Genomic DNA, 11,792 nt, shown 5'->3' with positions numbered 1-11,792 from the left:
AATTCTACCTCTGAGACCCCTCTACACTTTTCATAGCTCTATAGTCCTCTGTTCCCCCAATTCTACCTCTGAGGCCCCTCTATCCTTTTCATAGCTCTATAGACCCCTCTTCCCCCAATTCTACCTCTGAGACCCCTCTACACTTTTCATAGCTCTATAGTCCTCTGTTCCCCCAATTCCACCTCTGAGACCCCTCTACACTTTTCATAGCTCTATAGTCCTCTGTTCCCCCAATTCCACCTCCGAGACCCCTCTACACTTTTCATAGCTCTATAGTCCTCTGTTCCCCCCAATTCCACCTCTGAGACCCCTCTACACTTTTCATAGCTCTATAGTCCTCTGTTCCCCCAATTCCACCTCTGAGACCCCTCTACACTTTTCATAGCTCTATAGTCCTCTGTTCCCCCAATTCCACCTCTGAGACCCCTCTACACTTTTCATAGCTCTATAGACCCCTCTTCCCCCAATTCTACCTCTGAGGCCCCTCTATCCTTTTCATAGCTCTATAGACCCCTCTTCCCCCAATTCTACCTCTGAGACCCCTCTACACTTTTCATAGCTCTATAGTCCTCTGTTCCCCCCAATTCCACCTCCGAGACCCCTCTACACTTTTCATAGCTCTATAGTCCTCTGTTCCCCCAATTCCACCTCCGAGACCCCTCTACACTTTTCATAGCTCTATAGTCCTCTGTTCCCCCCAATTCCACCTCCGAGACCCCTCTACACTTTTCATAGCTCTATAGTCCTCTGTTCCCCCAATTCCACCTCTGAGACCCCTCTACACTTTTCATAGCTCTATAGTCCTCTGTTCCCCCAATTCCACCTCTGAGACCCCTCTACCCTTTTCCTAGCTCTATAGTCCTCTGTTCCCCCCAATTCCACCTCTGAGACCCCTCTACACTTTTCATAGCTCTATAGTCCTCTGTTCCCCCCAATTCCACCTCTGAGACCCCTCTACACTTTTCATAGCTCTATAGACCCCTCTTCCCCCAATTCTACCTCTGAGGCCCCTCTACACTTTTCATAGGTCTATAGTCCTCTGTTCCCCCCAATTCCACCTCTGAGACCGCTCTACACTTTTCATAGCTCTATAGTCCTCTGTTCCCCCAATTCTACCTCTGAGACCCCCTCTACACTTTTCATAGCTCTATAGTCCCCTCTACTCCTCAGAGCTATGAAAAGATAAGAGGGGTCTCAGAGGTGGAATTGGGGGAACAGAGGACTATAGAGCTATGAAAAGTGTAGAGGGGTCTCAGAGGTGGAATTGGGGGGAACAGAGGACTATAGAGCTATGAAAAGGATAGAGGGGTCTCAGAGGTAGAATTGGGGGAAGAGGGGTCTATAGAGCTATGAAAAGTGTAGAGGGGTCTCAGAGGTGGAATTGGGGGAACAGAGGACTATAGAGCTATGAAAAGTGTAGAGGGGTCTCAGAGGTAGAATTGGGGGAAGAGGGGTCTATAGAGCTATGAAAAGGATAGAGGGGCCTCAGAGGTAGAATTGGGGGAACAGAGGACTATAGAGCTATGAAAAGTGTAGAGGGGTCTCGGAGGTGGAATTGGGGGAACAGAGGACTATAGAGCTATGAAAAGTGTAGAGGGGTCTCGGAGGTGGAATTGGGGGGAACAGAGGACTATAGAGCTATGAAAAGTGTAGAGGGGTCTCGGAGGTGGAATTGGGGGAACAGAGGACTATAGAGCTATGAAAAGTGTAGAGGGGTCTCGGAGGTGGAATTGGGGGGAACAGAGGACTATAGAGCTATGAAAAGTGTAGAGGGGTCTCAGAGGTAGAATTGGGGGAAGAGGGGTCTATAGAGCTATGAAAAGGATAGAGGGGCCTCAGAGGTAGAATTGGGGGAAGAGGGGTCTATAGAGCTATGAAAAGTGTAGAGGGGTCTCAGAGGTGGAATTGGGGGAACAGAGGACTATAGAGCTATGAAAAGTGTAGAGGGGTCTCAGAGGTGGAATTGGGGGAACAGAGGACTATAGAGCTATGAAAAGTGTAGAGGGGTCTCAGAGGTGGAATTGGGGGGAACAGAGGACTATAGAGCTATGAAAAGTGTAGAGGGGTCTCGGAGGTGGAATTGGGGGAACAGAGGACTATAGAGCTATGAAAAGTGTAGAGGGGTCTCAGAGGTGGAATTGGGGGAACAGAGGACTATAGAGCTATGAAAAGTGTAGAGGGGTCTCAGAGGTAGAATTGGGGGAAGAGGGGTCTATAGAGCTATGAAAAGGATAGAGGGGCCTCAGAGGTAGAATTGGGGGAACAGAGGACTATAGAGCTATGAAAAGTGTAGAGGGGTCTCAGAGGTAGAATTGGGGGAAGAGGGGTCTATAGAGCTATGAAAAGGATAGAGGGGCCTCAGAGGTAGAATTGGGGGAACAGAGGACTATAGAGCTAGGAAAAGGGTAGAGGGGTCTCAGAGGTAGAATTGGGGGAAGAGGGGTCTATAGAGCTATGAAAAGGATAGAGGGGTCTCAGAGGTAGAAAAGGGGCAGAGGGACCACAGAGGTAGGAAAAGGTTAGAGAAGTCTTAAAGGTAGGAAAGGGGTAGAGGGAACTGACATCGGAGCCCAGAGTGGAGGTAGGGCTCTCCGATGATGCAGGAGAAGGGACCAGCAGGGAGAGGGAGAACACTTCCATTGGGGAAGGAAATCGGCGTGACACCAGGAAAGAAGGGGAGGAGGGAAGGTCTTCGGAGAGAGGGAATACCCTTCCACAGGGTCCAGCAGGGAGAGCCCAGGACCTCCGCTGGCCACGCCCACTCCGCGCAGGAGACTTCCGCGCAGGGAGGCTAGGAGGAGACTTGGCGTCAAACAGCTTTTATGTTGGAAGAAGTTTAGGGAACGCCCATTGACGGATTCTGCCAGTGACTGAGACAGTTGCCTTGTAAGGGCTGTCAAATCAGGGAAAGGTTTAGCTACCCCAACAGCTGGGAGCAGTTTGGAATTTACGCACAAGCAACCCCAATTCCCATTACAGTAATGATGATGGACAACAAAAGAGGTTTAAAGACTCTCTCAAGGCAAATCTAAAGAAATGTAGTATAAACACCGACAACTGGGAAACACTGGCCTGCGAGCGCTCCAGTTGGAGAACAGCCTTTACCAAAGGTGTCCTGGGCTTTGAAGACACTCGAACTCAGGACGCGAGGGAGAAACGTGCCAAGAGGAAGGCACGCTTGGCAAACCCTCACCGGGATCAACTCCCACCCGGAAACCAATGTCCCCATTGTGGAAGGACATGTGGATCCAGAATTGGCCTCCATAGTCACTTATGGACTCACTGCTAAAACCCTGTTTTAGAAGACAATCTTACTCGGCTACGAGGGATCGCCAAAGAAGACAGAGAAAGAGAGCGAGAGGGAGGGAGGAAGGAATATCACCAGGCTAACACTGTGATGTTGGAAAGCAGAGGAGGAACAAGCTGTACTGAGCCCTGGTGAGGAGGCAGAGGCAGTTTTACCCCTGCGCCTGATGGGGCCGGGGCACCCCTAAAGCAGCCTGCCAAATAAACCCGCCTAAGTTACTAGGGGGATGCGGGTGGCGCTGTGGGTTAAACCACAGAGCCTAGGACTTGCCGATCAGGTCGGCGGTTCGAATCCCCGCAATGACGGGGTGAGCTCCCGTTGCTCGGTCCCTGCTCCTGCCCACCTAGCAGTTTGAAAGCACCTCAAAGTGCAAGTAGATAAATAGGTACTGCTCCGGTGGGAAGGTAAACGGCGTTTCCGTGCGCTGCTCTGGTTCGCCAGAAGCGGCTTAGTCCTGCTGGCCACATGACCTGGAAGCTATATGCCGGCTCCCTCAGCCAGTAAAGCGAGATGAGCGCCGCAACCCCAGAGTCAGCCACAACTGGACCTAATGGTCAGGGGTCCCTTTACCTTTACCTAGTTGCCAGAAGGAGGCGGACAAGGCGCCATCCAACCGCCTTAGGGACTCCGCTCCAGATTTCTGTAGGTTTTGTTCCTCAGCCTTCTTTCCCAGAGACAACCAAGTAATAATAATGATATATAGATAGTTTTCCTGCCAACCTAGCAGTTCGAAAGCACTTCAAAGTGCAAGTAGATCAATAGGTACCGCTCCGGCGGGAAGGTAAACGGCGTTTCCGTGCGCTGCTCTGGTTCGCCAGAAGCGGCTTAGTCCTGCTGGCCACATGACCCGGAAGCTGGACGCCGGCTCCCTTGGCCAGTAGAGATGAGCGCCGCAACCCCAGAGTCAGCCACGACTAGACCTAACGGTCAGGGGTCCCTTTACCTTTACCTATAGTTAGTTTATTACTGTCAGAGACCAGCTTATAAAACACACTTGGGGGTACAATCCCAGAAGGAAAGCAAACATTTAAAACAACGTACAACAATAAGTTTAAAATTTATAAATGCGATAAGCGTTTAGATAAGCTACCACAGAGAGATGACCCGGTCGCCCATGGAACCGGGTTTGGGGATTTTCTTAACGAACTAGTTTGGGTCAGGAGATGGTCTGCGCCTGCAGATCTGTACACAGAATCTGGCGATCATCCGAGTAATAATAATGATATATAATATTAATTTATTATTTATACCTTGCCCATCTGGCTGGGTTTCCCCAGCCACTCTGGACGGCTCCCAACAGAATATTAAAACAGTAAAACATTAAAAACTATAGAGCTAGGAACAGAGGACTATAGAGCTAGGAAAAGTGTAGAGGGGTCTCAGAGGTAGAATTGGGGGAACAGAGGACTATAGAGCTAGGAAAAGTGTAGAGGGGTCTCGGAGGTGGAATTGGGGGGAACAGAGGACTATAGAGCTATGAAAAGTGTAGAGGGGTCTCAGAGGTAGAATTGGGGGAACAGAGGACTATAGAGCTAGGAAAAGGGTAGAGGGGTCTCAGAGGTGGAATTGGGGGAAGATGGGTCTATAGAGCTATGAAAAGGATAGAGGGGTCTCAGAGGTAGAATTGGGGGAAGAGTGGCCACAGAGCTATGAAAAGGATAGAGGGGTCTCAGAGGTAGAATTGGGGGAAGAGAGGACCATAGAGCTATGAGAAGCGTAGAGGGGTCTCAGAGGTACAAAAGGGGTAGCGGGGCCACAGAGCTAGGAAAGGGTAGAGGGGTCTCAGAGGTAGAATTGGGGGAACAGAGGACTATAGAGCTATGAAAAGTGTAGAGGGGTCTCAGAGGTAGAATAGGGGCAGAGTGGCCACAGAGCTATGAAAAGGGTAGAGGGGTCTCAGAGGTAGCAAAGGGGCAGAGGGGCCATAGAGCTAGAAGAATTAAATTAAATCAATATATTAAATCAATAGATTTAAATCAATAGATTAAATCAACCGATGGATTAAACCCTTCGCTCCGACAACCCCTTAAAGAAAGGCTCTGTCCGGGTGACCCCCCCTTACTTCCCTATGACCTCACCATTTTTCCCTATGACCTCACCACCCTTCCTATGACCTCACAATGCAGGAAGCCATATTCCGCCCCAAGTCCTTGCAAAACAGCACTTCTTGTGTGCCCCAAAGAGCGCTTTAAAAGGGGGTTCCGCAACCCACTTTTTATAAAGCAATGCATATAGGGAATGTGGAAGATTTGGGGGCGCACCAGAGCTTGTAAACCCAAATCGACGGTGCCCGGATGCCGGGTTCCGATTTCCCGCAGACCCCTGGCACATTTACGCTCTCCGAGAAGATGATGCCCCTTTGCTGGTGCCCGGGGGACCCCCGAACGGCGCCCCCCAACCCAGGCCGGGTCACGGAGGTCCGCAAGGTGCCCAGGGCCCCCTCTCGCCTGGCCAGCACCCCTTTCCTGCAAGCTTCGCACTTCCAGCTGGGCGGTGACCGTCGCCCAGAAGGTGCCACCCTGATCTCGCCTTACCGCATTGACTACCCACCGCGGTGGGGCAGCTTCCGCAGCCAGGCCATCCGGCCCCCCAAGTGCGCGGGGGTCCTGAACCAGGACATGGACCCCTCCGCATGGGACACCCGCTCGGAGACCTACGTCTCGTACCCTCCCCGGGGCCTGGAGGCGAAGGTGCCCGCCCAGCCGCCCTCGCCCCACCTGCAGATGCACCGAGACCCTCGCCAGGGCACTGGCGCCTCCGTCACCAGGGACAGCTACCCCTACCCGCCCCCCCTGCCCCGCGACACCCCCCGGCGGGTGGACAAGTGGGACGACAGCGTGCCCAGCGGGGACAAGGAGAAGCAGCCGCTGCCCGCCTCGCTCTACCAGGAATCGTACCCCAGCCACGGGAGGACGGAGCCGGCCGAAAAGGCGCCCAGTCAACACCTGGGTGCGTTGGCACAGGGGGCACCCGGTGCTTTGGGGTGCCCGGGGGGAGCCGGGGAGAAGCACCAACGGTGGTTGGGTGGCTGGGTTTGGGGACGAGGGGTTGGAAAGGCCTTCTTTCCGAGTTCGCCTGCGGAACTGCCTGCCACTGGATGCCAACTTGGATGCCTTTAGAATGGGGGGAAATTCAGGGAGGAGACAGGTCCCCCCCCATTGAAATGAAATCAACGGAAGCCACCCCAGAGTCTGATCCCCAAATGCGCAGAGTGTGGAACCCCCAAAATGGGCCTGTTGAGGACCGAAAAACAGAAGGAAAGGCTGAGGGCTCTTGGGTGCGAATCCTGCCCACCCACACTGGACTGGATGAGCCACTGGGCTGGTCTTCTGGAGAGCCAGGGCAGCGTCACAGTTGGAGACGCGGGTTCGAATCCCGACTCCCTCCCACGGGATGCAGGGATGGCTGCCAACCTGGATGCCATTAGAATCGGGGGAAATTCGGGGAGGAGACAGACTCCCCTTTGGAATCGGGGAAAATTTGGGAAGAGACAAACCCCCTTTAGAATTAGGAGACATTCAATGCTTCTCTCAGGAAGGGTGAGGGCTCTTGGGTGCGAATCTCGCTCACTCCTGGAAGGAAGACATGATCAATACAAAACCCTTAGGTTCTTCCAACGGCATTTTAAACACGTTAAACAGCTTTTAACTGAGATCAGTTGTCTATTTTAAAGCCATTTTAAAAAGAAAATTCTGGCTTCTTTTAAAAGAAAATTTAAAAGAAAATTCTGGCTTCTTTTAAAAGAAAATTCTTAGAAAAGAAAAGAAAAGAAAAGAAAAGAAAAGAAAAGAAAAGAAAAGAAAAGAAAATTATTTCTAAAAGAAATTCTTTTAAAAGAAAATTCTGGCATTTTAAACATGTTAAACAGCTTTTAACTGAGATCAGTTGTCTATTTTAAAGCCATTTTTAATAAGAATTCTGGCTTTTGAAAGCCACCCAAGGTAGACTGCATCTGTCCATGGAAGCTCTGCTTAGGAAGGGTTTTTAATTTTTATTTTTTAAATTTGGTATAATGACTTTAAACGTCTTTTAAAAGCTCCTGTCGTTTCCCCCAAACTCTCTCGCTTCCACGTATGAACAAAACCGCCTCCTTTTTCCTTGCCAGGAGAGAAGTCTCCCCTGAGAGGGCACGGGTGCCACGATTTTGGGACCACGTACCAGACTTACTACACGGGGCAATGGGCGCCACCTGCCGAAAAGCACTTCGACGAGGTAAAGCCTACGGGACCCTGGAAAAACCGGCTGCCCCGGGCAGCGTGGAGTAGTGGTTAGGGTGCTGGGAGGCCTGGGTTCGAATCCCCACTTGGTGGCGATCCAATCTGGCGTCCACAGAGGGGGGAAAATGGGGCTATAGCTCACAGAATTGTAGAGTTCAAAGGACTCCCAAAGGTCCTGTAGTCCAGCCCCTGCAAGGCCAGAAGCAGATACATGAATAGTAGGTCTGCCATACGGCAGAAAACGAGCCTTTTCGTCGCAGGGTTGCGGGTTCAAGTTCCGCGCCGCCAGGCAAAAGATTCCTACATTGCAGGAGGTTGGGATGGATGACCTCCCGGGGATCCCTTCCAACTGTGCAATTCTACAATTCAATTGCAGTTGTTCATTAACTGGCAATTAATTCTGATTTTTAAAATTATTATTATTCAATGATTCCTGCATTTCAGGTGCTTGGAGTTCAGTGAGATTTTACAAAAAAAAAAAAGGTTTTCATAGGTTGCGCATCCCTGTTCCTCAATTTGATCCTTTTACGCAGTTTCGTGCTGTCATTTTCACTGGTTGTAGTTCAGCAATTGTAAACTATTTAATTATCGCGTGCTGCTATTTAGCTTTGCTGTTTAACGGATTACTGAATATTGCTTTGTTTGGTAAAAGTTGCTCGTTTTAAAATCAGCGTGACATTTTTGTATTGCTGTTTTGCGGTGTTTTTTATATGTATTCGAAGCCGTCCTGAGCGGCAGGGACAACCCAGCCAGATGGGTAGGGTATAAATAAATATTAAAAATATTATTATGGATGATGCTTGTGGTCCCTTCTGTGATGCTGTCTACCAGCTCCACCTGGTACGCAGGCTGAGACCCTCCCTGCCCGCGGACTGTCTGGCCAGAGTGGTGCATGCTCTGGTTATCTCCCGCTTGGACTACTGCAGTGCGCTCTCCGTGGGGCTGCCTTGGAAGGTGACCTGGAAACTGCAGCTAATCCAGAATGCGGCAGCTGGACTGGGGACTGGGAGTGGAGACCATTGAACACCGGTCCTGAAAGAACTACATTGGCTCCCAGGACGTTTCCGGGCACAATTCAAAGGGTTGGTGCTGACCTTTAAAGCCCTAAACTGCTTCGGCCCAGTAGATGTGAAGGAGCGTCTCCACCCCCATTGTTCAGCCCGAACACCGGGGTCCAGCTCCAAAGGCCTTCTGGCGGTTCCCTCATTGCGAGAAGCAAAGCTACAGGGAACCAGGCCTTCTCGGTGGTGGCACCCAGCCTGTAGAACGCCCTTCCATCAGACGTCAAGGAGATAAACAACTACCTGACTTTTAGAAGACATCTAAAGGCAGCCCTGTTTAGGGAAGCTTTTAATGTTTGACATTTTATCATGTTTTTAATATTCTGTTGGGAGCTGCCCAGAGTGGCTGGGGAAACCCAGCCAGATGGTCAAGATATAAATAATAAATTATTATTATATCATTAGTATTACCCGGATGATCGCCAGATTCTGTGTACAGATCTGTAGGCGCAGACCATCCCCTGACCCAAACTGGTTCGTTAAGAAAATCCCCAAACTCTGGTTCATCTCTCTGTGGTAGCTTATCTTAAAGTGTCTATATGCTTATCGCATTTATAAATTTTAAATTTATTGTTGTACATTGTTTTTAAATGTTTGCTTTCCTACTGGGATTGTACCCCCAGGTGTGTTTTATAAGCTGGTCTCTGACAGTAATAAACTAACTATAGGTAAAGGTAAAGGGACCCCTGACCATTAGGTCCAGTCGTGGCCGACTCTGGGGTTGCGGCGCTCATCTCGCTTTGCTGGCCGAGGGACCCGGCGTACAGCTTCCGGGTCGTGTGGCCAGCAGGACTAAGCCGCTTCTGGCGAACCAGAGCAGCGCATGGAAACGCCGTTTACCTTCCCGCTGGAGCGGTACCTATTGATCTACTTGCACTTTGAAGTGCTTTCGAACTGCTAGGTTGGCAGGAAAACTATCTATCATTATTATTACTTGGTTGTCTCTGGGAAAGAAGGCTGAGGAACAAAACCTACAGAAATCTGGAGCGGAGTCCCTAAGGCAGTTGGATGGCGCCTTGTCCGCCTCCTTCTGGCAACTAGGTAAAGGTAAAGGTAAAGGGACCCCTGACCATTAGGTCTAGTCGTGACCGACTCTGGGGTTGCAGCGCTCATCTCGCTTTACTGGCTGAGGGAGCCGGCGTACAGCTTCCGGGTCATGTGGCCAGCAGGACTGAGCCGCTTCTGGCGAACTAGAGCAGCGCACGGAAACGCCGTTTTCCTTCCCGCCGGAGCAGTACCTATTTATCTACTTGCACTTTGACGTGCTTTCGAACTGCTAGGTTGGCAGGAGCAGGGACCGAGCAACGGGAGCTCACCCCGTCGCGGGGATTCGAACCGCCGACCTTCGGATCGGCAAGTCCTAGGCTCTGTGGTTTAACCCACAGCGCCACCCGCAGCAACTAAGCTGGTACCAAATGTCTTGCTTTGCTTTCCTTTGGATCCCATATTTGACGCCAAGGGGGGGGGTCTAGTCGTCTGGGCCGCCCAGGAACCCCCAGACACACGGCCCAGGCTTGCACCTTGGGGAGATCACTTTGGGGCCGCTCACGCAGCGGTTTGGCTCCACCCCCGGAGGCGAACTCCATTGTCTCTCGAGACAGACAGATGCGGACACAGCAACAAAGCGAAACGAAGCGGAAAGGCAGAACTTGAGATGTCTCCATCTTCTCCTTTGGTGGAATCAAAAGAGCCGTCGTAGGCGCAGTTAGGCAAGCCCCTAGCTCCCACTTGCTCTCTGGGGACGGAGAGTCACAGCGCATGAAGAAACAGCAGCAGTGGACCTGAGAAAAGTTGCAGGATCATGGCCTTCCTGCTCCAGTATCCAACCTCCGTGCCCTGGACTGCTGGTACTGATGCCAACTTCTCTCCCAAAAGGGCAGCACTAACAGGCACAGTGGTGCCTTGGTTCTCAAACGCCTTGGTTCCCAAATGCCCAAAACCCGGAAGTGAATGTTCCGGTTTTTGAACGTTTTTCGGAAGCCGAACATCCAACGCGGCTGTCGGCTATTGTTTCTGGGGCAACTGCGCCAGTCAGAAACCGCGCCTCGGTTTCCGAACATTTCAGAAGTCAAACAGACTTCCGGAATGGAATAAGTTTGGGACTTTTGTTTTTGCTATTTTGCGCTTTTTTTAAAGGCTTTTTCAGTTCATTTGCTTTTGTGACTGTTTGGAACCCAGTTCAGCTACTAACTGATTGCGTGACTGCAGAAATGGATAAAAGCGCCCCATCCAAACAATAACTATCATCAGTGCAGGGAAGAAAAAAAGAATAATTTTGATTTCTATCATCTACAATACTGTCTTATTTATTTTATAGTACAGTACACTGATTATTGCTTTCAATTTATGGATCAATGGTCTCGTTAGATAGTAAAATTCCTGTTCAATTGCTGTTTTAGGGGTTGTTTTTAAAAGTCCGGAACGGATTAATCCGTTTTGCATTGCTTTCTGTGGGAAAGCACGCCTTGGTTTTGGAACGCTTTGGTTTCAGAACGGATTAAGTTTGAGAACCAAGGTACCACTAATACACCCTCTTCCCCCGGGCCACAAACTCCTTGTTCGCCTTGCTCCCCCACCCTCCCAGGGCAGAAAGCGACTTTTAACTCTTGTTTTGGGGGCGGAAGATAGAGAGGATTTAAATTCTATTCATGGCTCCTCCCACTTTTGCCTCTTGCCCCGCCCACCACATCACATCTCCCTTGTCCTAGGAGAGAGGCCACAGGTAGGCGCATAGCTGTCAACCGTCCCTTATTTGGTGGGAAAGTCCCTTATCCCAGCACTGTGTCCCACTGCTGTCCCTTATTGATGATGTCCCTTCAATTTCCCAGGTTTCAAAGGAAGCAGCTCCTCTCCCTCCCTCCCTTCCGGCCAGGGAGGAGGGAGGCTCCAACTGTGTTGCTTGGCTGTGTTGCTCACCCAATAAGGAGTCTAAGAACGACTGGGGGGTGGAGCTTGCATGCCTTGTGCCGATCAAATCGGCCGCCTTGCCTGGGGACTCGCCTTTGCTCAGCGCTTCCCAGCGGAGAGGTGACGGTGGTTTTCCTTGCTGCATCCCCTTTGCCGGGCTGCTGCGCTGTGGGAACCACCGCTTGAGGCTTCGTTTGGCTGCTGGCTGGGCTTTCTGCCTTTGGCTCGGAGGGGCTCAGAAGTCGAACAAACCTGTGCCCGGAAAATCCCTTATTCTGGCTGCTGATCCCTTATTTTCGG

At 50.9% G+C, this 11,792-nt stretch overlaps 1 protein-coding gene across 1 annotated transcript; it reads left to right on the top strand.

Moving 5' to 3' along the window:
* Window positions 1-5,532: 5,532 nt before the first annotated feature.
* On the top strand, window positions 5,533-7,579 carry LOC128405867 (testis-expressed protein 45-like). Its single transcript, XM_053372867.1, has 2 exons — window positions 5,533-6,256; window positions 7,413-7,579. Exons 1-2 carry the CDS (start codon window positions 5,602-5,604, stop codon window positions 7,577-7,579), a joined length of 822 nt encoding a protein of 273 aa, XP_053228842.1. The 5' UTR covers window positions 5,533-5,601.
* Window positions 7,580-11,792: the final 4,213 nt, after the last annotated feature.

The sequence above is a fragment of the Podarcis raffonei genome, chromosome 18 (assembly GCF_027172205.1).
Source record: "Podarcis raffonei isolate rPodRaf1 chromosome 18, rPodRaf1.pri, whole genome shotgun sequence".
Lineage (NCBI taxonomy): Eukaryota > Metazoa > Chordata > Lepidosauria > Squamata > Lacertidae > Podarcis > Podarcis raffonei.
The sequence above is the reverse complement of the archived record's forward strand: the minus strand, read 5'-3'. Positions and strand labels throughout refer to the sequence as shown.

What these genes read in the sequence shown, in the direction of transcription:
- LOC128405867 (XM_053372867.1), top strand. Translation starts at nt 5,602, where the DNA reads ATGCCGGGTTCCGATTTCCCGCAGACCCCTGGCACATTTACGCTCTCC. An exon ending in GGCGCCCAGTCAACACCTGG is followed by an intron (nt 6,257 to 7,412) that starts GTGCGTTGGCAC and finishes TTTCCTTGCCAG; the next exon opens with GAGAGAAGTCTCCCCTGAGA.